This window comes from Electrophorus electricus, chromosome 8 (assembly GCF_041902795.1).
Source record: "Electrophorus electricus isolate QZ-2024a chromosome 8, ASM4190279v1, whole genome shotgun sequence".
Taxonomy (NCBI): domain Eukaryota; kingdom Metazoa; phylum Chordata; class Actinopteri; order Gymnotiformes; family Gymnotidae; genus Electrophorus; species Electrophorus electricus.
In genome coordinates, this window is record NC_137504.1 from 29,220,277 (window position 1) to 29,245,643 (window position 25,367).

Consider the following 25,367-nt stretch of genomic DNA (forward strand, 5'->3'; position numbering starts at 1 on the left):
CCACCCCTCTGACCAGAACTACTGTGCCACCACAACAGGCACTTGTAGTGGATGACTTCTGGTTCAAAGCAAGAAATAACAAGCTCTTTATGGATGTTTCATTGACTGATCAGCTTTGATCTCTGTTGAAAGAAAATGACTTGGGGTCCAATGAATAGCAATCCATAAATTGAAATAAGCAAGAACTGTCAAAAGCTCTTCTGCTGTGCTTCCTGTCTTTTATATTACATATATATATATATATATATATATATATATATATATATATATATATAAACACTGAATCAACCACATCATGAAACAAACACGATAAAGAGTGGTGCTTGTTGTTTGATTTTATTCAGCGAAGCGTGTGCCTACAGTATTTTACAAACAGCACAGGAACAATGGGATTGTCTTTTTAACAACTGGTCAGCAGGTAGAATGTTTTACAATCATGCATCAAGACAAGTGGGGAGAAAAAAAAAATTGCAATGGCATCACACTCAAAGTTTCTGCTTGCAAAAAAAAGAGACCCTACGGAAGGGCATGTCCATAGCCCTGTGACTTAAAACTAGAAGAGGGCCACCCATTTCACTCAACATTCAAAAACCAAAGGAAACAAGAGGGGACAGATCAATATGATCCAAGCTACAGGTGGCATCCATGGAACCAACTTCAAATTTCCTCTTGCTTTCAGTGAAGAACAACCCCCACAAATCATTGTCCCTTTCACACAGGCAATTTCCTAAAGTATTGGTGATCTTAAGTTTAAAGTTTAAATTACAAGTCCTTCGCAATCACAGAACGATCAAACAACCCCCTTAAAGACAAAGTAATTTCCACTAAACTAAAATTAATTCACCATAGCTTTATACATCCCTTTGCATTAAATAAAGGACTCAACTCCAGGAACATAAGCATGGCAACTACATTGCACATATAAATAAGTGCCCTAAACATGAAGTATTGCTTTTCTGAAAAGTTTTTATACTATACAGTGAGTGACCCCTTGCATCCACAACCATCATTAGCTGTTTTATGGCCAGGATACACATGCTTTTAAAGCATGATTCATCTTAACTCAAAATGAATAAATTTATATTTAATAATGAAGTAATGTTCAGTTTGGGAAGTAAAACAATGGTGACTGCAGCACTTTAGTCATTCTTAAGAGGAAAGATCAGCTATTCAAGCTTTTGATGTAGACAGACATTAAATGGGCAACATGGGTATCAAAGAAAAAATTATTTTAACTTGAATAAATTCCATCAGGACAAACCATTGCAAAGTTGTTCAGGTCCCGACCTTCTGCAAAGTGTTTTAAAATGGACATACTATTTACACGGTTGATGCAGCGGTCTAGTGCAAAGGCACGGTAGTGGTTTGGTGGCGGTGTGTTGTGTGTTAGTGAAGAGCTAGAGCACGACATGGAAAAAGGCAAGGATGAGACAAAAAGAGAACTCCAGTTTAGGAACAAAGACTCCAATTTGTCAAACTCAGGCAGCTTCAAACTGATATTTCTAAACAGGAGGGACATCTGCAAAGATGGCAAGGCAAACTCTGATTCGCCTGAGCATGAAAACATTAAGGCAAGTCTGCTGAGAGCATAGCGAAATGGGCAAAAAAAAAAAGTGAAAAAACTCAAGGACTGAAGCAGCAAGCCCACACAATGAGTTTCTCTCCAAAAATGCCCAACCAATATAAATTCAATATCCACAAACAGCATGTTGCATGAAAGTTAAACATGTACGATGTGATATGGAATGATAAAACACTTGGTAAGGAGAGTGTGCATGGTTAGACTTTGCATTAGGTAAACATGGCTCTAAATAAAAATAAATTAAAAAAAGAAGAAAAGAGACTATTATTACTCAATGGCATAAAAGATAGGAGATACATTTTTGATAATCACAAATTAATTGTATTAAAATGTAATCGAGAATTTTTTTGTTTCAGAAACAAAAATTGGGAAATATGATTGAGGTAACAGATTATTAATAAAAACTACAAAATTACAGTATTTTTTTTCCCCATACATCACATTTTCAATTGGAGGGTAATCATTCAAGTGATTAAGTTTTAAGTTTTATGAATGCTGCACTATATCTAAGTCTGCTGTAGCCTTTAAAAATACATTCAGTCATTCAGTGTGCCAGTAAAAGAAGAGATGTAAACCCAAAAGGTATGAATCACCGCCCGTAAAACATTTTATAATTTGAACACAGTAAATTGAATTACCAAGAAATCCATCACGAAATGGCCCGTTCTATTTTAGTCCCTTACAACTACATCTTTCAGTTATAACTATAACTATATGCATCACATAAGCCAGATAGATGATCAATCCAAGCAATACACTCCACGTCTTTGGATATTGGTCTCTTTTACAGTTTTTTTTTTTTAAAGAATGAATACGAAATGAGCCTTGCATCTACTGCACCTAGGTAGTGTGCATACCCATCCTGGATGTACAACAAACAGGCAAATGAACAAAACCAGTGCAGTGGGAAGGAAAAATTTAAGTGACATGATTACAACAGGCTCATTTAAAGAAAAGGAAAAAGGAGGAAAAAAAAAAAATAAAAAAAATCAAATCACAACCCAACTCATTGCCTGCATTAACAGTCTGCTGATCCATCTTCTCCTGGCATCTTCAATGGTGGCACGTAATCTTCGGACAATAGTCCTTTGCAATTCTGATAAAGGCCAGTGGGGCACGACTGAAGGTCCTCCAGGAAGGACACATGTAGGAAGGAAGGCCAAAAAGAACCCTCCACCTGTCCTCTCCCAGAAAAGCCATGGCTGATCGCCACAGTACACATCACACGTAGCCAGGTGGGGTTTTTCTGCATGCCGACAAGGTACCGGAAAATCAAATGGTGCAACACTGGGTGATGACGTGCTTAACTGCTGTTGACTGTTCCTCCATCATGTTTTCTTGAATGATATTGCCAGGGGAGGGCTTGGACACAGATGGCATGGTGGGGGTGGAGGTTGTTTAGGCAGAGTGCTTCTGTACTGAATTAAGGGTCCTACAAATATTTACACAGTAGATACAGGCACTTGAAAGTCTTTGGTTGGAGTGACCCAACATTGCAGAGATTCGGATTACAGAGCTTTTTCGCACCCTTCTCCTGGGTTCAGTAGGCAACAAGCATTTTCTTCTCCCCTACTTCTGATATGGTTCAGTTCAGACCCCCCCCCCCCCTTTACTGCTGATATGGTTCAGTCTATATGACAACCTTTTACCACTCTTATCCATCTGACAAAGCCACCTGAAAAAGATGGACACATTAAATATGTAAGATTCCATCAGATAAATGTTTAATGGCATCAGTTTTAAATAACAGATACTCTGTAAAAGACACACTGTCAGTTACAATACTTAAAAATAATTCTCAGCAGAGGACAGGCAAGATTATATGTTTGTTAAAGCATCAACTCAAATTGAGAAATGCGTCATACCTTTTCTGGACAGAAATCTGGGTTGGTCTGTCTTACTTTACCAGGTCTACCCTTAATGACAGCGTAACAGAACATAGTAATCACCATCACAAACAGGAAGTAGCTGGTGTGCATTAGGTGCAGGTTGATGAGAGAGCGGTCATCCTGGCAGGGAAGAAATAACAAAACAAATACAAAAACAAAGCTTAATAATGCCCATAACTGTATTACTCCACTCCATATCCTTTATATTGAATTCTATTTATATTCCTTTATATTGTTGTCATGTGAGCAATAAGTCCATTTCAAGGTCCATCTACAGGCAGAAATACACATAGAAAAACAACAAGGAAATTCCAGTCTGAAATAAAAACAACAGCTTGACAACACTATGCTTATAGTCACCAGCTTCCAGACAGGTGTAATATTTGTGTGTGCACTCACGTCTGGTACAATGACTGTGAGCTTGGGGTTCAGAGCGTGGTACACCTTGCCGATGGCACCTTTGTAACACCAGAAAGGGTTATAGTCCTGTGTGTACTTGGTGTCCGAGTCCCGGGCTGTAGTGAAGATCTTGTACCAGGACGTCGCATTGCTGTACGTCTCCGGGACACAGTGAGGTGGCTGTCTGTGGGGTCACGTGATTTAGAGGCTTGAGTCAAATTTTTAGTTTCGAATGAGTAAGCCAGTTAAAAAAAAAAAACGTTTTAAAAGAAAACTGCTTTTAAGGCCGTCATCCTGTACATGAATAATTTTAGCTACATAAAGTATGACAGGTTTGCTCTGCTACTTTCCTATAAATATTATGGGATAAATGCCAACAGTGGCTGCGGATTTGCAGTACGTGTGAGCAGCAACTCACACTGTGACGGGGAAGACATTGCTGGCTGCAGTGATCGTCATGCAGGTGCTGAAGACCACCTGCTCACAATGGCCGTGCAGGACGCAGTCATCAGAGTTCCAGGACGCGGGAAGCGTGAAGGTTATGTTCATCTCTTCATGGGCTTCCCTGCCTACACAGACATGAGCACACACAATAAACACACTTGCACACAAACTACAGGGAAGCACAGAGAAGCTCTGAATAAACAACGTGAGAGGAATGTCTAGAAGATCAACAGCTTTATTCAGCAGCTGCATTATCCCTTTGTTTATGAAACACCATTGTTTTCCTTAGAATGCATTCACTAAAAGCACCAGCTGCCCTTCCCCCCCAAAAAAAAAGAAAGAAAAAAAAAATCAATTAAATTACGTATCTAGACAGACTGATCCTCTTGGCTCAAAGAACAAGGCAACTGTAACCATGCTTTCCTGTTCCAAACAGGATTACCGTTTTGCTATAACTTAACAAAACCACAGAATTAAAAGAGGAGCAGCAAAAAAGGACTTGGAAGTACCCAGCAAATCAAAGACCACCTGGGTTCTACTTCTTATGGTCTGGCTCCTGGCCACATTCGGCTGCAAATCTCTCCTAAATCTACTTTGGGTAAAGGGTTTGCATGTTTACCTGCAAGGCCAACCTGCTGGCCCACCACGGTGGCATACAGGTGGGTGATGTTGCGTGAGTAGCCCCCAAACGGCCTCAGGGGGTCCAGTGTGAGGGTGATGGGGACAGAGATGTTGATGGGACCTGGGTCCTCCAGCACCAGGGGGGACTGAGTGCTGGAGCGCGACTGCCCGCTGGTCACTGTGCTCTCTGGGGTCGTGGACTCATTCAGGCTATGCTTGAGCGTCTCGTTCTCCGAGATGCAGAAGTCGAGCTCGTTGAAGCGGAGGAGAAAAGTGTTCCAGTCCTGGACAGACGTGAAGCTACATGTTACTCAAGGGCAGTCTAAAGTCTAAACTAAACTAGCTCTGTGCACTGTTTCTATGGGAGCTGCTTACAGATGGGTGGAGAAGCTGACATGGGCTGGGAGAGGAGTGAACATTATTTCATTAGTAAATTGTTACTGTTTAATGCCGACTACCAGCTTAATACCACTATATGAATGTGCCTATTTATTTAATTGTTTGTTTTAACAAGGATAATCACTGTTTGTTCAGCTTTTTTGTGTGGCCTTTATAGCCAGACACAATGAATGCTCTTTTGCCCACTGTGGCCACACCAAATAAATTAACCTGTGAGACACATGGTTGTCTCACCATGTAAGTTTAAACAACAGGAAAAAACAAACAAACAAACAAACAAAAAAAATAAATACCTCTGTCATTTCAGGTGATTTAATCTCCTTGATTTTGAAGAAATATCCAATTGTGAGGAAAGTTATGGCCACTGCACTTACACTGACCATAAATATGACCAGTGGAGGACGGTTACTTATGTAGGTCTTCAAATTCTCCAGAGGATTTAACAAGAACACCTGCACACATGCACAGCAGAGAAAAACATGTATAGATCTGATTAAAAATTTTAAAAGATAAAAATAAAATCCATATGCATTACAAATAATCAGATATTTCATAATGTGCATAATTTATACATGTAACCCATCATCATAGCACATCTCACAATATGCCAAAGTGATATAATAATATGCCATATTAGCATAACATTGTGAAATGAGTGTCCCACGTTATCCAAATTAGGAGAACAACAGTGTTCATAAGAAGTTTTCAAATAGAAAAAAAGGCATCCAAAAGCAAGATTAACACAAACAAGATAATGGCCAGGTACTGTTACAGAACATCTTCAATGCTCCTAGATGGCAAAAGAGATTGGAAAATGTCAAGATGAATACATTACCAACTAGCAGCAACCCACAAGTAATTTGATTTCTAACACAAACGAATAAACAAACAGCTTTGCAACCAATCCTATTTCGTTGGGTTTGCATAGGGAAAACATTGCTAGGTTAAGCAATGTCTAGCCGAGTACATTTTAAATGTCGACCTTTCTAGGCCTCGTATCCCTGATCGTTCGCAACGGGCTCTCGGTTTGCTTCGTCACCCTTTTCGAGACGCATGTGAACTTCACAGTAAGGATTGCGTTACATTTTGGAGTTATAAATTAGCCATAACCACTAATCAAATTTTGAACTGAAGCTAGCCATAAAAGCTAATCGCCACTGAAACGCTCAATGTCATAACGTTCATGATGCGCTTATGTATACCAACATTTTCGGTCTTATGAAGTAAGCAAGCTGGGGGTGGAGAAACCTCTTACACCCCGAAGTACTCAATAATTCGTATTTATGGATTCATAAGGACTAGCAAAGGTTAGCCTCATCGCAGTTTCCTGTTAGTGACTAGTTTGTCATAACAGGCTACTAGAATCATTGCGCCATAAAAATAGTCAAATCATTCAACATGTCTTTGTATAATAACTCAAAAATGGAACTATACTGTGTAAATGGATTGTTATATATTGGCAGTTTATAACATGGGGACAGAATTCAAGAAAAACAACGTGCCAGCCAGCTACGAAGTGTCATGTTGGCCAGCTGCATCAACATAGCTGACGTGCTACAAGGCAAGGTGTAACGTTAGCTAGGTTAGCTAGCATAGCTATCCTATCTTAGAGGCATTCTCCACGATGTTTTTACTGGTTTATCAGCTATCTAACGTTAGCTACAACTTGATGTTATTATGCTCGCTATATCCGAACAGAACTGAGTCAGTCATTCTTATGTTATTACGTTACCAGCGTTAGTTGTTGATATATGTAGCTGACCTAGCGAGTTTAGCGAGTTTGGCTATCTAGACGTACCCAAGTAACCCAAGTTTCTTAGCCAGCTAACGTTACTTTAAAAACTCAAATATTTATACCAACTTGGTATCTACTTAAAGGTGAAAGGCTCGTGTTTGCGCTGCCAAGAGACCAGAACTTACAAAACAGACGAGCGACCAACCGGGCTATAACGACACCGCCAGCTTGGAAACGTCAACTCACCATTTTCGCTGTAGGTCTTGTGCGCCACTAGCAGACGGGCCGTGTCCGAGCGGAGCTAGCTAACAGGCTAACGTTAGAGACGGGCGAACCAAGCGAGCAAAGACCGGGGCTGGGCGACGACAAACACGGCTTGCAGCATTACAGGAGCAGCCGATACCCCTTCCCATTATTTGCCTGTCCCTGCGGACCTCCGAAACAGCTCAGCCGAGTTCCTCCTAGAAATACAACGCACGGGCAAACTGCTCAGAAGAGCTGTGTTAGCTTAGCCACAGTCGCTAACTACGACGTATTATTTGTCACTGTTTACCACTAAATGTCTCGTCACTCTTTCCTTTTTTTTCGGGCAACGGGGCGGGCCGTATTCTCGCAACGTGCGTTTTCATTGGGTTACGCAACTTCACTAAAGTGAAAGCAACTTTGATTGGGTGGAAGCTGTGTCAAACTGATCACGCGTCCGCTCAGCGGTCAAAAAAATAAGGCGCGAGTCTCAAGTCGTCCTTTGGAAGCATGCATGGGGTTTAAAGTGGCCCGAGAAGCTCATCGTGTTATCCACGTTTATTAAGGGTCTCGCATCTATGCGATGTAAAGGTACGATGAAGAGCAGTTAGGTCTGCTATTTTTGTGTGGAATCCCTAGCTTGCGGCCGCTACAAAGACGCTTATATTTTCTAGGTAGTGAGCTAAGCTAGCTAAACGTAATTGTATATCTTGCCAAAGAAATGTATTCAGTTCCAGCTAAAATGTGTGTATGAACTCTTCCTCTGAAGGTGTCATGGTGATACTAAGAGAAGGCATTTGTCCGGGGTTAACGGAGGAAATCATCAAGGCTCTACAAGCCGAGGACATTAGAACAGGTTTTGACCTCCCAACATACCTGCCCTCAGCACGGTCAGCTGGCAGCAGGATTTATCCGTCAGTAATAAGTGTCAGTCATGAGTAGCGATTGCCTGTCGACACCTTTTTTATGCATATTTTGAAAATACGATTGAAAGTTTTGATTGCAAAAGTAAGAGATTCTAAAAACGCTCGGACTGTAAAGCCCCAAGTGTAGCCCTAAAAGATTATAGATCATTTTAGCTAAATTTTAATAACAACATTTGTACTCAACAGTATTCAAAAAGTTACAGTATTACTTTTTGGCTCATGTTGCATCATACTACAAATGTCATCTAGGATAGGCTACAGCAATTAGTTGTGACTGGCAACTCTCAGTCATGTTTGGCAGCTGTATAAACTGGCACTTGTTTATACTCGCAGTGACTGGCAGGCCATGGTAGCACTTGGCAGTAGTTTATAGTAGTTTATATTAGAAGCGGCCAGTCGTGAGTTGTGGCCTCTGGTTGGGTCTGGCAGTTGCTATTTTTGATTGGCGGCCATCACCGACTTGTACTTCCTGTTGCCAGGAGGATATTGAAACCCTTCTCCCTGTGCTTTATTGGGACAAATCTGCTTGATTCCATTATTTAGTAGAAGATAAATGACAGTGAGATATTTTAGTCTGCTCAGCCTTCAGTTGATATGAATTTACACACTTCTCTTTCAGTTGAGGATCTTGTCTCATCTGATGCAGAGGAACTGGCACAGAAATGCTCGGTGTCTTACAAGGTTTGTAGTGAACTCTCACAGTGATAATGTAGCACTCTTTATTGATGGCTGTACAGTATATCTACATGTTTATTTGTATGTATCATGGTTCGAGATTATGCTTCTAATTCATGTATTACCAAGTGAGTATACTAAGTATACAAAGAACCTGCTACTAATTTTAACAAATATATTTAACTGTCTGATAACTGTCAACAGTTTTTAAAGCAGTGACCTTAGCTTGTAGAACTGTACTGAATCAGTTGTGAAAAACCAGAATGTTAATGTTCTGTCATTAACCTTTTCATTATTTACCCAAACTCAGTAATGACAGTACCCAACCACGTGTACTCATTGTCCCAGAACAGGAGTTCAAATCCAAATAAACACAGTGATACTAACAAGCAGAAGATAAATGAGGATTTGATGAGCAGGAGCTGATGAGTTGGAATCATCAGGCCTGACACTGCTGTAGTTAAGGGTTCTGTGTTTGGCCCAGGCCTTGGTGGCTTTTCGGCGGGTGCTCCTGGCTCAGCATGCAGCGTTTCCAGTGGCAGGCTTAGACCTCTATGATGAGCTACTGAGCTCCACTTCCATCCTGTCCACAGGGAACCCCAGGTGGCAACAAAACGCACATTCCAGTCTCTCAAAGTGGGCGGCGTGAAAGCTAGCGGTGTTACATGGGTTACATGTCACTGGGTTACGTGTGACACGCATGCAGTATAGTGCAACCTACTTATTTAAACTGTCGTTTGAAATAAATTGTAATAGGAATAGTGTTTAGGGGCAATACATTTGTATGCTGGAATTATAAACTTGTTGAACTGTTCTGCTGGGCCTTTTTAAAATTTCTCTGTCTGTCTCAAGTGTGGATAAGCTGCTCGACTCTGGTCTGTACACGGGAGAGATCACAGAGCTGGCTGGAGGTCCAGCAACAGGCAAAACACAAGTGAGTTGTTTCAAACTTGACCCCAGGAACCTAATACACTGATCCATGTAAATTACTCAGTACACATAATCCCAGCCATAATTGTCCCACAGCCTTGGGTGTAAGTCTCTTATCTACACGGATTAATCTTAGTGTTGGGTTAAATTACAGTATCGATGGGGAATCTTCATTGAATATCTTTAGTCTAAGACCCGTCTGTGGCAGCAGGACCAGGCATTGGTGAGTCACTATGCTTTTGTCTTTTCATCTTCATCCATCAGTTGTGTTTCAGTGTAGCTGTCAGCATAGCACATGAGCACAAGCAGAACGTCCTGTACATCTGTACGAATGGTGGGATGTGTGCCAGCCGGCTGCTTCAGATGCTCCAAGCCAGAACTGTAAAGACGGATGAGCAGGTACGCCACGAGCACAGAGACTTGGTTTCATATTCCAGTATGTGTAAAGCACATAATGGCTGAATTTTATTTAGCACGCATATGTAATATAATATAATTAATTATAATTAAAAAAAAAAAAAATTTTGTGACCAAATGTTTTATGTGAATAGCAACAACATAGCAAAAATGAAACAACAACAATAATAAACAATACTCAATAATAAAAAGAAACACCTGCAGGATGTCTTTGTTCTTTTTTTTTTGTTTGTTTGTTTTTTGCCCAACTGATAGTGCCCAACTTTTTCCATAGTGTAAAAAGTATTTGGACATTTCCTTCTCAATAAGTTATTTATTTTTTGCACCAACAAATATGACCCCTGTCTGTTATTCTGTTAAGCCCAGCACCAACGTATGTAACTGTGGCTGCATCTTCAGACGTACGCTCTTCAGAGGATCCAGGTGTTCCAAGTGTTTGATGTGTTCTCCTTACTGTCCTGCCTTCAGCATCTAAGAGCCGCTGGTCTCCAGAGCGTAAGCATGCATTACAATTCAGGCCATCGGTGAAGGGTCAAGTGTGCTCAAGTTATCAAGTACAATGGATGCCCTTGTGTCTTTTAGAGCACTGTCGCAGGAGGTTCAGTCAAAGCTGTGATTGTGGATTCCGTCTCTGCCGTGCTCTCCTGTATGCTTGGAGGAAAACAGAACGAAGGTGGTCATTTATTGGGGGGAAAAAACAAAACCAAAAACTTGACCTCTGTATTGCTGTGCCATAGCTACACAGATGTCACTATTTCTTCTTTTCTGCAGGCATGTCCTTGATGATGCAGGTTGCTGCAGAGCTAAAGATGATAGCCAAAGACTTTAATACAGCTGTTTTGGTAAGTAGCACTGTATGTGGGCATAAGACATTGGATAGTAATTCTTCATATAAAATACATTGGTTGTAGTTGGTATATCAACATTTTGCAAAGCAACTCGTGTTTTTCCTCGCTAGCTTTCACTTTTCATTTAATTAATTACCATTCTTTTGGACAATTACTTCAATGCTTAATTGTAGTATGAAGATTAGATTGTGCACTTCAGTAGATGATGCTGAGGGAATGAATGTATAAGGTGACCAACCATGTGACAAGAGATGGTAGAGGTCAGCTGAAGGCAGGGCTGGGCCAGTCATGGAGTCACGTTCCACGCACACGGCTCCTCCTGCAGCGAGTGGACCGGCCTGGAGCGCCTCACGGACTTCGCACAGCTACTCTGACCAAATCCTCACGACAGGTTAGTGCTGGGTTGGGCTTCTGTTCCCCCCCCCAGTACTTAACGGACAATGCTGAAGCTTTGGAAACTGCAGTGAATACGGCACGTTTGGTGTTAATGGGTTATCATGCAAGTTTATATATGAAACGCAAATTCTCTACAGCTTTTCATAGTCTACAAGTTTTATCTGTCAAATGAACAGTCACAGAAGTTTGTTCCTTAAATTGTTGTCTTTATAGACTTCTCATCTGATTTTGCAGAGGTTGTCTCAGTCTATCTACATAAATGTGAAGGTTGCTGTATGTTCACAACAGCAACTAGCTGAGCACCACTAACTGGTGCATGTCTTTTTATGTGGCTGGAGGGAAGGTGTTTCCCCAGCCTGAAGTGCACTACACACCAGACTGGATGTAAGGGCAGGGAGCTCCCCTGTGTTTTCTTCATGCATGTGCTGAGGCGTTTTAGGTGATAATGAAGTGCATCTCAGTTTTATGATTGGGTCTCCAGAGCCACAGGGTTCTTTAGCTGATGCTAGTTGAATCAACTTGTGTTGAATCTCATATTCTGGGTGAAGGGAAAGACCTTCCTTTTGAAAGTAGGCAAAGCAACTTATCCATGCTGATACATCCTATTCTTCATTAGCTTCCTCTTTTTCTTTCAAAAGGTAATTCCTGAAAGTGATGCATTTGTGTGAGTGGACTCTTCTTCAGCAAGTAATGTAGCATTTAAAAGCTTGTGATTTCATGTTTCAGCCCCATATACAAGGTCTGATTAGCACAAGGTCAAATGTTTTTGGGATCTTCGTGTCACCAATACCATACATATTTTCTTTTACAGTCATGCTGGTGATGCTTATCAGTTTGGTAATCATAAATAATTCCAAATACATCCAGACCCTGCACACATTCACAGGACATATGGTTATAAGAATCTGAGTATGAAGAGCCAGCAGAAAAACCTGATTTAAATCAGAAGTGGCTGTCCGCTTTAAACTCGTGACACAGCAGTGAAACATGAGATTTGGCAAAACTATCCTCCTAATACTCTGTGATGAGTTATGAGAACCTATCCATCTTACTCTCGTTCATCTCTTCTCCTTCGAACAGCCATGTCACCTGATGGAGGAGTTCAGCTTGAGCCAGCAGTCTGGAGAAGCACTACAGTCTGGCTTTTCGGGCAAGAGGAAATTGAATACGGAAGCATAAATTCCCCACACATGAATCAGGAGCAACAAACCTGCCTGAAAGCAAGATCTACACTACATCTATCAGTTCTACAGAATGTCTCAAGTAACTACACAAGGACTTGCCCTGACTTGTGTAAATATGCATTATAACTTTTGTTAGAGGAAGCTCAAAAACTGTAACTACTGATTGACTTCATAAATATCAGTGTAAAATATTGATTGATGCAATTAGCATGGTTAGCTATACCCTCAGAAATGCACTTTCCAGAAATTAAAGCATGAACCGGGGCAGGGTGTTGCAAAGCTCTTAACACTGACCAGCAGTTCATTTCTGAGAGAGGTTTTACATCAGACTAATTAAGTGGATGAAATATGCTCATGTAGATAGGAAAGAAACAGAACAAAAGATCTCAGATTTGACAACAGTTTTGCAAAAGAACTACTAGATGACCTGTGTTTGCTTTGTATTGCAAAGTATTCTACAGGAGTTGCACAATAGTTTTCATTGCAAACATGTATAAAACCATTTCCTTGTAAATGTTACTTTTTTGTAAATCAAGTTGTTTCATTCATATAGAGTACAGAGAGACTTAATTCTCCCTGTTCAGAGTCTATGTTTGTATGCAAACATACGTTGATGCCTGTATTACCGCATGAAATCGCTAATTTCCATAATTTTCAAAAGGCTGCAAGAGAAAACTGCATGCCAGTGTGATCCTAGTCGACAACCAAAACCACTGACACTTTATGCACCCATGATTGTAAATGATGGTAAGCTCCCCATTCTGTTAACATTATTTTGTAGTTAAATAGTGTGTATAAAAATCACATCTATGCTAAATCGGCATATTTGGGCTACTTTTGGTCATATTCCTATGCCAAAAAACTGTTATCTTCCTACAAAAATGACATTCGGCAAATAATCCATTACTCTTCAGATGTAAACGAATGTTGAGCATTTGAAGATGCTCACGCATAGTTTTTATGACTAATGTCATAATACCATTACTTAAAAACCTATTGCAAGTGTTAACAAAATGAACTTGCCAGCAGTGATTAGCGGTAGTGTTCGAGATGTATAAAAGCATAACTTCTGGTGAACAGACAAAAATCCATATAAATATGTGTGAAAAGGAATAAAAGGTTAATGCATGGTCTCATGACACCATGTGCATCCGTGCACAAAAAAAAACTCTGGCGCACCGGAAAACACACACTGCTCTATGCGCCCATGGTAGAGCTTGAGAAAAACTTTAGCATAAGCCCAGTTTGTCCCAAATGTACTGATGACCTTTTTCCTTCTTTTTTTTTTTTTTTTTTTTATTTCAAAAGAAGCCAGAACAGTGTGTCTGCGTCCTTGGTGCGGTTCTCACTGGTTCAGCAAGGGGGCACTACTCTCCGTTTGCGAATGCAGGCCCAGATCCATTCGGCCGTGATTCTCTCGGCCTGGCTGTCCTCTTCGGGCTGGGCCAGTGTGTGTGTGGCGGAGGCTGCGTCGTAGTCAGGCACCAGGTCTCCGTCATAGGCCACGAAGTAGCGGCGCAGCTTTTCACAACCTGGCACCGACTCTGGGAGGTAGAGCTTCACGCCGGTGAAGATGTCGAGTAAAGTCTGCAGGAAGCGCGACAGGTGTGCAAAAGCCACAAGGACGCTTTATTCAAACATGCAAGCTTTGATAAAGCAGTAATCATTATCAAAAGCCTTTTGATAATTAACCATTTTAGCACATCTGGGTGCAAAGTACACCCATTTTCTTTTTTATTAATTGTAGGCATTGATGAACTCAATGCTCAAATGTGAGAGGGCAGAAATGACTCGCATAGAGGTCAGCTACTACACAGAAAGGGAAGCAGCTGACCTTTTCCGAAGGCGAGTTGGCAGGCTTAGCCGATGCTGCTTTTGGTTTGCTCTGCCCGTTGCTTTGGACCGCTTCAGTCTTGATCTGAAATGAACCAAAGCAGTGAGCGGGGGAAGGCACCACAGGAGTGCACCACAAAAGGAGAACTTTTGCGTCAGGTTCGACATCACTCCCATAACTCTAAGGCAGCATACATAACGGACCTTTTTTGCGCTGCGTTCTTCTGTCGGAAGCTTCCTCTTGACAGGAGTTATGGATTTGGATTTCACTGGCTTTGGCTTGGGAGTGTGGCCATTTCCTGGATTGAAATGGTTTCATGTTAGGAACTTTTAGGGAAATGGCAAAGATCAGTAGACACTAACCCATCCTCATGGAGATCCATTTTTTCTGCAGACTTGAGCTCCAATCCCCACCTGATTGTTGTAATGGATAAGGTGTTTAGTACAGGTATGCACTGAGCTCTGCAGGAAGATGGACCGTCCAAAAGAGGGCTGGTTACACATTAACAAGAAAATAAAATGGCTCCAAGTATAACACTGGCTAATAGATTTTGTTCTATGAAAAAAATACCAGTATGTATTTTTTCACGCTCAATCCAAAAATGTTTTCAGAATGACCTCCACCACCCATAGTTTTTTCCCGCCAGTTCTAGTATATGTGCATATATCAGTATGCAAAATATGGAAAAGCAGTACCTATGTAGACTACTGCTAGACACTGAATAGGAATGTTCCTGAGGCCAGATATAGGCAAAAATCACACACCTGTATATTTTAGTAGTTCAATCCCATTTACAAAAAAGTTGGAATGCTGTGTAAAATGTAAATAAAGACAGAATGCGGTGTTGTGCAAATCGTTTTAACTGAAAAAAGTACAAACATGACAAATGCTGAAACTGAGAAATTTTTGTTTTGAAAATATTTTTGAATGAGTAATATATACATATTGTAAAACGTAATTACTCGTCAGTTAAAAGCCATGCCAGAGTCTCAAACCATTCAAATTCAGCATAAAAAAAGTACTTTTAAGCCCCAGTCTAGTTTAGTGTTACTCCAACCAGATGCAGGATTCTCACTGGTCTTGTTTGCGCTAGCTGCTCCGTGGGGGGTGGAAGGAGAGCCGCTGCCACCGTCTCCTCCCGAGGAACCCTCGTCATCTTTACTGCTTGTGGATGGCCCCGCGGTCACCTCGAAATCGCACCTCTCCTTCGAGATACGGTAGAGTTCCTACAGAAAGGGGTTTACAAGAACAGGTCAACATATTTGCCATAGCGCATGTGCTGAGCTGTGTAAATGGAAAATGAACTGGTTGGTTTCTGGGCACTGTATGGCCCATGGATGTCCCAGAGAGTGCAGCATTCTATCATATGCTAACCTGTGTTGCCACATCATCTTCACAGCATGCAAAAAGAAATGGTAGATGATCAACACACTGGATTTATCCCCATTACGTAATCTAGAAACACTAATGTTTGGCTCAGGCCAGATCTTTTAAATAAATGTACCCAGTAAGCACAACAAAGTCAATTAAGGGTTGCTGCACCTTGAGCTGAGGAAGGTTGGTAGCCGTTTTCCAGTCTTTGTCATCACGCATGCGGGTGCATCGGGGGAAACGGATGGATATGCCGTCGGCTGTGTGCATTTCTGACTTGGAAAACTCGGCTCCTGTGATCTCCCAAACTGGGGCTTTCTGGGATACAAAGGAACATTCCAGTACATTTTGCTGGGTTATCATTAGAGGCACAAACTTTAATAAGTAATCCGTCCACCTTGCACAATGGCTTAAACATATCTGACATGGTGCATTTGTTAAAAATGAAGTAATATACCTTTTGTCATCATTAAAATATTTTTCTACTAAACTAGACTTGCAACAGACCATCACTAACCTCCTGTTCTATATGCATATACATATTCACAACAAGCATCTCTCAGGGCCCTGGCTACTTTTTGTTACCTCTGGGTCTCGAATGAGAAAATCTGGGTAGTAATTCTTGATGATCTTTAACCACCCTGGAATCTTGCTAGGATCCTGTAAAAGAGAACCATAAAATATGCATTACACTTGTGTCTGTGGATCTGTTGATTTAAGAGTAAGGGTTGAAGGGTAGCAGAGGCTACATGCTAAGGAGAGCCTTTAGTTGTACCTTGCCAATTTTAATAACATCTAACTCCTTTTGCAGCCTGGCTAGAGTGGCATCATCGTAGCCTCCAGAGCATTTAGTCACAGTGCACCACTTTTTGGCTTCTGGATCATAGCATCCCATGAGAAAACTGGACATTATACCACCTGCGCAGAAGAGTATTGGGAAAAGGACATTATTTACATGCACCGGACGTTGTCAAAAGCATTACGTTCATCCAGTTCACGTAGAGTGGGCCTCACCCTCATTGCTCTGGAACATAATATGGGCCCAAAACAAAACTTTATTTTATAAAGTCTTTAATCAGATGAAAACTGGTCATGAGAAGATCTCCCAGGGCAAGTATTTTATTAAAGCCTTTGTTAAAAATTGCATTATTGACAACACACTATACTTGCAAACAAATCATGTAAATAGAATTTGTTTAACCAAACTGGGAAGTAACTGCGTTTTACAGACCTTTGGAGCCTGACCCATAAAATGCACCCAAGACCACCAGGTCTGCAGTGTCAGCCATTGCACCTTCATTTAGGTAGTCTTTTTTCACCTTCAACCAGTGACGTTTGCCGGGCTCATACAGCCCCTGCAACAAAGAGACATTTCAGCACTCAGTTACACAACACAGTACCTGGGGTGTATCTTCTTCTGAAACATGCAAAGCAACCACTTAGACTGACAGAACAATGTAGATGTTTAACAAGGGTTCCTCACCTTAACGTCCTTCAGGACCAGTCCCTCCAGTCCCTCTCTGATGACACGCGTGATCATCTCAGCCAGGTCAGGAGCTTTCTGTCAGAATGCAAATCAATTCAATTATAGATTGTCATAAAGGGGGTGGGGCATTCTTCAGGGTCACAGTCTAGGCAAAATATGAAGTGGAATACAAGATAAGGGTTTGAATCTAGACAAAAAAAAATTAACCTATGATTCTGTAACCCCAAACAACCCTCATCAATAAAAACTGGTAATTGATTAAGCTTTTCTTGGTCCATGGAATTAAAGAGTATAACTGAAGTTTATAATACAATACAAACTACTAAAGTGAATTACATTTAAATTAAGACAAACATACTGTGACATGTTTCATTTCTGAAAACAGAATCCTGTTAGGAACTTCCACCATGTTGTCGTGTAGAAATTTTCTTCTCTCACACAGTGGCCTGGAAAATGAGATAAGGCCTTCAACAGAATGAATGTCATCAAAAAGGCATTTAATTAAAGTCTGTGGAGAACAGCCACTCATTTGAAAAACATTCCACTAAAACAAGAACTGACCAAATTTTGTTCCACAAAACGTTTTTGCATTACGTTGGTTTGCTGATATGTGCCCTCACAGTGACATGAGTTTTGCTTAGCTAGTGCCATTTCTAACAAATCTGCCTTTAATGGGGTCTTTCAATGCACAGAATACATTAACATGCTGGGAAAAAGAGAATTATGAGTTCTGAATAACGCAATTAATGAAATGAAGAGAGAGAGGAAAAAAAAAAGACTTACTTGTCCATAAGGCTGACGCCATTAAAATAAATGCAGTCAAATACAAACAGGCAGACTTGGGCGTCTTGGAAGGCTGCTTTCTGAAATGCAAAGATACGAGACACTGAGCATTTCTGCAGATTAGGCTCCCGTTTTCTTTAAAATAACAAGCTCTCCAGCAAGTTTACTTTATGAACTCCCAGCGTGCCGAAGGGCAGAGGTTTGTTGGTCTTAGTGTCGATGAGAAGAACTTCAGCATCCAGGATCATGCTGTGACCACCAGCAAAAGCCTGTGGGATGAACTCTTTAAAATGTGCTACCTGGGAAAGAGGAGAGAATAAGTGAGCTGGATGCTGTCTTCTGCCTTCACTATAGTGTCAGTATCTGGGTTTTTTTTGGGATGTGCAAGTGCTCAGGTTTGAAACCTTGTGAGGCAGGACAGGCTTGAGGCTGCGACTGAAGTAGCTGAAATGGTCTCCGTTCTTGTGGACTTGCACACGTTCGCCGTCGTACTTGATCTCGGAGTACATTCCGTTAGGGCACTTCTTCATAGCGTGCTCAATGGACTTGCAGGCTTCTGCCTAAGAAAGGGAGCAAGGCTGCTCACAAGCTTTCAGGAGGCTGGCAGTCTGTGTGTTGCATTGTTTGTCTCACAGCAAATACACTTTGCTCTCAAGACTGCTTGGAGCTAAATTCACACTGGAATCAGTAGACAATGGACAAATAAAACACGCACGAGTGTGAGGAATGTGATGAGGCACTAACCAGCATAGGCTGAACAGGGGTCATAAGGGTAGCCTCTATACTCAGGAACTTCCTGGGGCCACCACCATTGGTCGCCTCCTGATGGTTCCGGAGCACCCTGTCAATCACGTCGCCAAGGTTACGTGACGCTTTGAAGGCATCGTAAGCATTGGGGTCCAAAGCGTCCAGCCTGCCACGCACACAGGTTCATTGTTGTTGCAATTATACGACAACACTGGCCTTGCTCAATAGTGTTTTGTTTTACAAATCAAACTGATGCTTTATGAAAATCTTTTAACAGAGCTTGACATGTTTATGGCTTGCAGTGACACGAAACAGCATGTATGCAGTATGGTGCACAGATACACTTAAAGCATATTTAAAAGCAGAGCATGTTGAAAGTCAGTTTACTACCAATTAAATCAAGACTTAACATATTTAACAGATTAAATCAAGTCATAGGTACAGACCGATTTTTTAGATTGAAGGACCACAAATTAACAGATGCATGCACACTGTTATGGTCCTATTTCTATAGAAGTATTTTCTGTTGTAGTTAGATTTGTTTTTTAGGATTACTTACACGTGCTTGGCCCCAGAGTTAATTTTCAGATCGTGTTTGACAAGTCGGATGTAACACTTCAAGTCGTTCCCTGTGCATCTGTTCAAAAGATGGGAGTTTTATTTAAAATCAAGCTGCATCTTACACAAATAACAGCATACAATATCACACATAGCATGTGTTATACAGCACACTGGTTATTATTTATTTTTGTACTGCCTTTGTGTGATCATATATTCTCATAACGCATCCCTTGCACCTTACAATTTGTGTATATGTATAGAAGCAATAAAACAGAACTGAACATAAACTCAACCGAATGCTACACCCATTTGAGTCTCACTTTTTCGCAATGTTCTGGAGCTCAGCCTGCTGGTCATCTTCTTTGGTAAACTGAGCCAGGCGGTTTAGCGAAGCGTCCACTTCCTGGATGGTTAGGAGACTCTTGGTTGCAGGGGGAAACGACTTGCTGGCTTCGAAAAATATCCTTACTGTCTCTGAGACATCGCCCTATGGCGCACAGACAAAAGAGCACATTTTTTTATGGAACCACTCAAAGTGGAGGACCTTCCAGGATCTCAAAAACAAACGTCTCTGATTTTGCACCAGTGTTTGAAACGTGACACAGCCGGCGCTAACCTGCTCCAGATCGCACACCATCTCGTCTTGATTGCAGTTCAGGATGCGGCTGAAAAGCTTGACGATCTGCTTGTCATTAAGGTTGTACACACTCTTCACTACGCCTGGGAGAAGCAGCTTTACCGTCAGGTAGAGGTCTCCCTTAAACTTATCTAATAACATGGAGCACAACAAAACATGGTGTAATGAAACTCCAGTCACAGTACAGCAGTGGCTCTCAATCCCAGCCTTGGGAGAGCCCCAATACTTTACTTTTTCCAAGTTCTGCTGCAGTTCATTTAACTCATCAGGTATTTAAGGCCTTCAGAGGTATGCTAAAGGGTTACACAGGTATAGGGCAGGTGCTTACAAGAAGATTCCAGAAGTAGTGTGAACTGCAAGCATCTGAACTCCTACCAGTTTATAAACAGCCTCCACCGCTCTTTGAGCCTACCTCCAGCTGAACCTTTCTTCAAGAAATCCTTGATGATCTCCGTCTTGGTGTTGTAGCTGGACTTCTCGGCCACCAAACCACAGAGCTTGCGGAACTCCCGGAACAAGCAGTCCTTATGGTCCGGCTGGCAGAGCTGAGAAGCCAGAGTGCTGGCCTGAGTGCCTTTGCTGGGAGAGGGGCCCGGACTGGAGGAGGAGGAACCCGCCTTCGTGGCTAAGAAAACGTAAACTTTGGTTAGATGCCACGTATTCGCCCGCTGACCCGTCGGTCAAAAAAACCAAAAAAAAACCCAAAAAACCTCAAAAGACCAAAGCAAATTTTGAGTTGCTTTGAAAAAATACTGCAGTATGGACCATTTACAGGAGTCCCAGACAATGGACTGAGTGCACCTGCTTGAAATATGGATTCACATAGCCTTGGCAATGAAAGTCTAAGTGGTAAAAACTGACTTCGATCTGCTGCTGTGGGAGGACCATAAGGTGGTCCCAATTTATGACATGAATAACATGACGAATGTAGATTGAAAATAATAGGAGCAATTTTCCTGTAATAATAATAATAATACTATCATCATCATCATCATCATCATCATCATCAGCTAATCTAATTATGACTAAACTGGTTTCCAGGTTCCAGCATCTTAATGTTTTGTGTGGTACTCTAGATTCTGCCATTACTGCCATTATCAACACGATGGTAGCAATATCTTATACCTGTGAATCCTGAAAACTTGCGTGGCGCGTTGACTGTTGGATCTGCAAGAGGCACTGATAATTGTCCACTGGTGTTTAGTTTGGCTTGTACCTTCTTCTTTGGACTTGCATTGGTCTTAGCAACCAATTCTGGTCAAACACAGGAAACGCAGACTTAAGCATATGGAGTAAAGCCCCTTGAGTGGGTACTGCATCCACCTGCAGACCAGAAAACTGCAGCAGATATCCAAAAGATAACTCATCCCCAAAAACAACCCCTTCATACCAGTCACGTGCTTATTGATTAGCTCTTTATCCTCATCCTGCAGCTCCTCCCAGCCTTCCAGATCGGTGATGTCTTCGATCTTCTTTGTGGTGGCCCGTGCTCGCTCCAGCTTCTCGAAGATGCACTTCATGTGATACCACTCCTTCATCTCTCCGGCAGACTCGCTGAACGGGTTGGGCACGATCTTGCCAATACGCACCAGCCCCTTCATAATCTTGTCCTTGCATTTCTTGCAGCCTGCAGTGCCACGCTTGGCGTACTCCACGCAGTACCTCTGTTCTGCCATGCCTGCCCTATCTCCCTGCCACACTGGCCTGGACACACTCAAAGATAACGGAGATGAGAGGAGGCTCAACTGTCTCAACGGTGAGGTGCATGCAAGACTTCTACCAGGCCTGAAAGCGAAGCCCTGGATGCCGAGTAGAGGACGAGGACACTGTCCGAATGGATCACTGTGCAGTGTTATCCACAATCGAATTGCCCGGCACAAAGGTGTTTCAGGGAGCGCTCTTACTGCTTTACAAAAGCAAGCACTATACATCCAGTCTATCTGAAAATGGGCGACATCCTACACGTGGCAATGTGACTTCTAAAGGAGAGAACAAAAATGAACTGATATAAACAAACATTCACTTCACATTGCATGCGCATGACTTTGCCTCACAATTAAGAGGGACGTCAGGCGAACAAACAGTACGTTTTTGTTTAGGTTTGTTTGTTTACCAGTGAGCTAGACGTGAGACACGGTAGTTTTGAGTGCAAAGTAATCGTCACAAACAACAACTATTTACTATTATAGCCATTTCAAATGTAAAGCATGGACATTTGGTTAGCTGTAGTCCGAAAACTGACACCGTTCAGGAGCAGCCCATGCAGTGCGCTGGCTAGCCGGCTAGCTCGCAACTTGCTTCAGGAAAGCAAAGTAGACGACACTGAAAACAAAGGCACTCTCACCAACGTTAGCATGCTGACTGAGAGGCACACGCATCTACTCACGTAGCTCGGACAGGACGAACATTAGCTAAGTTCAAGCGAACGGGTCTCGCCTGAACACCTCAAGGAAAGCTTAGATGTAGGCGAATAGCTGCCTGGCTAAACTGGTATTTCAAGCCCAGTTAGCTCACTGACTACTGAGCCAATCGGCCTACAGATGATTAATTTTACCTGGTTTTGCTTAAGCCACCTCCTTGGACAAATTCTGTATTTTTGCAATGTTTAATGGTATTGAATGGTAATAATAAGATTGAGGTAACAACCGTGAACACCGTATTCCCCTTTAAATCAGAGACACGCGCTTCCTCTTTGTTTGCAATGATTTCCTGTGAACTGCGCATGTGTCAAAATTATTTTATGCCGACATAAAAGGCTATTTTCGGCTGTAGTCAAATAAAAACAGCTTATGCCCAAAGTCTGTTTAATAAAATAAATACTCTCTGTAACATAAAAAAACAAACAAGCAAACAAAAAACCTTTTGTCATAATTCTGGATTCTGTAGCAAGCCAGGTTACTAGTCCATCCTCTGGCCCTGTAGTGTTATTAGGCTATAAAATAAGTTTATTGGAGAGGTTCCATTAGCCTAAACTACATATAGCCTAATCAATCAATCAATCAATCAATCAATCAATCAATCAATCAATCAATCAATCAATCAATCTATCTATCTATCTATCTATCTATCTATCTATCTATCTATCTATCTATCTATCTATCTATCTATCTATCTATCTATCTATCTATGTTATGTTTTACTAACATCTACTTTTTCTAATATAAAGAAGATCCACCTCCTGTAACTGAAGCAGTTTGCTGATGAAGGACCTCTGAGCGAAAAGGGATGTAGTTATTCTTGAATCTTCTGTGAGGCAGGCCTGGAAACACTGGCATTTTTAAACAGGCCACATGATGTCAACAATGCCACCATATCCTATTCAGTACAGTTAATCCATAATAGCTTTATACCCATTTGTTTTGTTTGGTTTTGTCATCTTTGGGGTATTCAGTGACACTTGAAGCCAGTTTATTTTAAACAGGCTAATTCCAGACCTTGATGGTATTTTCTAATCCTATTATGAGACATGGGGTTTTCTCATTTGATGAGATTTGACATGTTTTGCTCGTACTGGCAACTGCTTAATGGACCTAAATAATATTTGTAATTATTTTCAGTGGGTGCATCCAGAAATAAGACTACAAGAATTCTTTCAACCACCACACCACCCTAATCTGAAAGTGTGTCTAAAAGTGACTCAGCCCTCTTCATTTCAAAGTGTCTGTGGTGATGCTGTCTTCAATCATAAAACCCAAACAGACCTATTATTTACACCACCCTTTCCAATTACACACTCCCTCCTGAGAGCATATTTTCCAGAACATGCTGCCCCTACATGGCTCTGTATTTCACTGTCAGAAATGCACGGGACTAGGCGTCTATCAGTCATAGATACACATTGAATTAGTCCATATAGATTTGAATTTAGCTTAATCAGGTATGCATATCTGGAATGATATGTTGATCTGGTCTTGAATGATATGGGGTTGCGAGATTTCTTTGTGGGAGCACAGTGTAAACTTTTGTCAGTATATAACCCTACTATTGATAAGCATACAATACCCTGACTGAATGACAACCACATCCAGCTTTTCCCCTGGCTCTCTATTTTGCTCTTCTAATATCACAGAATGTACCTTTCAGCACACTCTTTCAGTGGTTTCCTTGGGTTTCCTACACTGTGTTATTTAGTGAAATGACCCTTGCAGATGAAGAAATGGAGTGAATCCCATTAAATCAAAGAAGATGGGTCTTAAATTTACCCTAATAAAATAAGTCTGCATCTAGGGAAACATTCCTAATATGTAATTTGCCAAAACAGACATTGTACTTTGCTGACAAACAAAGTGACAAACCACCCTTCTTGCAAAATAGCATTAATTCAGTTTAGTGTTAAATCTCAGTGGATAGGCCAATTCCACAAGAGTAGTTTAATAAGAAATTCTATTTGAAGTACATCTCTCTCTGCACAAGTAAGTGAGCAGAATACCTTGCAAATGTAAGCACAGCTTTAATAGGGTATCAATTAGAACTCATTGAAGATCATTTGCATATCTAAGCAATATGGAGTTTGGATTTATATAATGATCCCAGTGCTGCTTCTGAATTCTCGTCTTTAAAAGACCCAAGATCTCCATTTTTGCTCTTGCCAAACAACATTTGTAAAATTAGTTTTGCTGGACCAAACGGTTAAGGTCTGCAGCATTCAACGTGGCTATTTTCAGGTTGTACTTTTCTCTGAACAGATACTGCACAGATACAGCCTGTTTTCATCAAATAGTTGTTAGATGTGAAATATATTGTCTGCGACCCCGAGAAACCAAAATGCCATCTCTCCATGGCTTTAAAGGGACTCTTTAGAGGAGTGTATAATGACAGATATCGCCTGTATTTGTCTCTGACTTGGAATATCATCTGACTTTTTCAACTAGACCAGAGCTCTGCGAATTAGAAAGATGAATTCATTTGAAAACAGAATACAATGGTTCTACCACTAAGATTTTCTTACTCATCTGTTATATGTAACTCCAAGTGACTAAGGCATCATTTTAGCTGGATTTGCAGAGTGGAAAACAGCATCTTGATATTTCCTGCTGGTCTGCAATAAACTGAAGAGTCTGTATAAATATTTACCTACTGTGACAGTGTCTTGTGAAAACTGGTTACATACAATTTCTTTTTGCTTCAACATTATGTCACTGTCTTCCAGAAATAGCATTGCTTCCACAATGTATATTCCCATTTAGGCAAAAGACACAAAAAAATATTTCTGACAAAAATGATAGCCATGTTGAAGGAATGAACTGCACTGTCAGGAGTG

At 41.2% G+C, this 25,367-nt stretch overlaps 3 protein-coding genes across 11 annotated transcripts; 1 reads left to right on the forward strand and 2 right to left on the reverse strand.

The window, feature by feature from the left end:
- Positions 1 to 317: 317 nt before the first annotated feature.
- On the reverse strand, positions 318 to 7,594 carry tmem248 (transmembrane protein 248). The gene is made up of 7 exons (XM_027004111.3): positions 7,316 to 7,594; positions 5,628 to 5,786; positions 4,934 to 5,219; positions 4,289 to 4,439; positions 3,871 to 4,054; positions 3,448 to 3,591; positions 318 to 3,257 (listed from the first exon to the last, which is right to left on the reverse strand). The coding sequence occupies exons 1-7, from the start codon at positions 7,316 to 7,318 to the stop codon at positions 3,237 to 3,239; spliced, it is 948 nt and encodes a 315-aa protein (XP_026859912.1). The 5' UTR covers positions 7,319 to 7,594; the 3' UTR covers positions 318 to 3,236.
- On the forward strand, positions 5,793 to 13,207 carry rad51d (RAD51 paralog D). Of its 5 annotated transcripts, none has more exons than XM_081719172.1 (11): positions 5,793 to 6,401; positions 8,082 to 8,168; positions 8,858 to 8,919; positions 9,398 to 9,516; positions 9,766 to 9,847; positions 10,108 to 10,242; positions 10,660 to 10,755; positions 10,843 to 10,933; positions 11,032 to 11,102; positions 11,338 to 11,499; positions 12,585 to 13,207. In XM_081719172.1, the coding sequence occupies exons 2-11, from the start codon at positions 8,087 to 8,089 to the stop codon at positions 12,681 to 12,683; spliced, it is 999 nt and encodes a 332-aa protein (XP_081575298.1). In that variant the 5' UTR covers positions 5,793 to 6,401; positions 8,082 to 8,086; the 3' UTR covers positions 12,684 to 13,207. The 5 variants fall into 5 exon arrangements, with proteins under 5 accessions (XP_081575298.1, XP_026859914.2, XP_081575300.1 ...); XM_027004113.3 differs by lacking the exon at positions 5,793 to 6,401 and adding an exon at positions 7,689 to 7,903; XM_081719171.1 differs by lacking the exon at positions 5,793 to 6,401 and adding an exon at positions 7,881 to 7,986.
- Positions 13,075 to 22,810, reverse strand: lig3 (ligase III, DNA, ATP-dependent). 5 transcript variants are annotated; one of them, XM_035526867.2, is made up of 21 exons: positions 22,662 to 22,810; positions 21,498 to 22,086; positions 21,233 to 21,361; positions 20,520 to 20,732; positions 20,087 to 20,238; positions 19,791 to 19,957; positions 19,469 to 19,546; positions 18,907 to 19,075; positions 18,567 to 18,722; positions 18,330 to 18,461; positions 18,163 to 18,242; positions 17,738 to 17,825; positions 17,377 to 17,454; positions 17,125 to 17,248; positions 16,669 to 16,811; positions 16,479 to 16,553; positions 16,065 to 16,211; positions 15,598 to 15,748; positions 14,726 to 14,820; positions 14,523 to 14,606; positions 13,075 to 14,275 (listed from the first exon to the last, which is right to left on the reverse strand). In XM_035526867.2, the coding sequence occupies exons 2-21, from the start codon at positions 22,036 to 22,038 to the stop codon at positions 14,042 to 14,044; spliced, it is 3,036 nt and encodes a 1,011-aa protein (XP_035382760.1). In that variant the 5' UTR covers positions 22,039 to 22,086; positions 22,662 to 22,810; the 3' UTR covers positions 13,075 to 14,041. The 5 variants fall into 5 exon arrangements, with proteins under 5 accessions (XP_035382760.1, XP_035382761.1, XP_081575294.1 ...); XM_035526868.2 differs by having other exon boundaries at positions 22,494 to 22,799; XM_081719168.1 differs by having other exon boundaries at positions 22,452 to 22,799.
- Positions 22,811 to 25,367: the final 2,557 nt, after the last annotated feature.

What these genes read in the sequence shown, in the direction of transcription:
- rad51d (XM_027004113.3), top strand. An exon ending in AATGCTCGGTGTCTTACAAG is followed by an intron (nt 8,920 to 9,397) that starts GTTTGTAGTGAA and finishes TGTTTGGCCCAG; the next exon opens with GCCTTGGTGGCTTTTCGGCG. An exon ending in TGACCAAATCCTCACGACAG is followed by an intron (nt 11,500 to 12,584) that starts GTTAGTGCTGGG and finishes TCCTTCGAACAG; the next exon opens with CCATGTCACCTGATGGAGGA.
- lig3 (XM_035526867.2), bottom strand. Translation starts at nt 22,038, where the DNA reads ATGTATAGTGCTTGCTTTTGTAAAGCAGTAAGAGCGCTCCCTGAAACA. An exon ending in CAAGTTTTCAGGATTCACAG is followed by an intron (nt 20,733 to 21,232) that starts GTATAAGATATT and finishes ACGTTTTCTTAG; the next exon opens with CCACGAAGGCGGGTTCCTCC. An exon ending in CCAACTCGCCTTCGGAAAAG is followed by an intron (nt 14,276 to 14,522) that starts GTCAGCTGCTTC and finishes CGCTTCCTGCAG; the next exon opens with ACTTTACTCGACATCTTCAC.
- tmem248 (XM_027004111.3), bottom strand. An exon ending in CCAGCAGGTTGGCCTTGCAG is followed by an intron (nt 4,440 to 4,933) that starts GTAAACATGCAA and finishes ATGTCTGTGTAG; the next exon opens with GCAGGGAAGCCCATGAAGAG. An exon ending in CAGATTTCTGTCCAGAAAAG is followed by an intron (nt 3,258 to 3,447) that starts GTATGACGCATT and finishes CATCTTTTTCAG; the next exon opens with GTGGCTTTGTCAGATGGATA.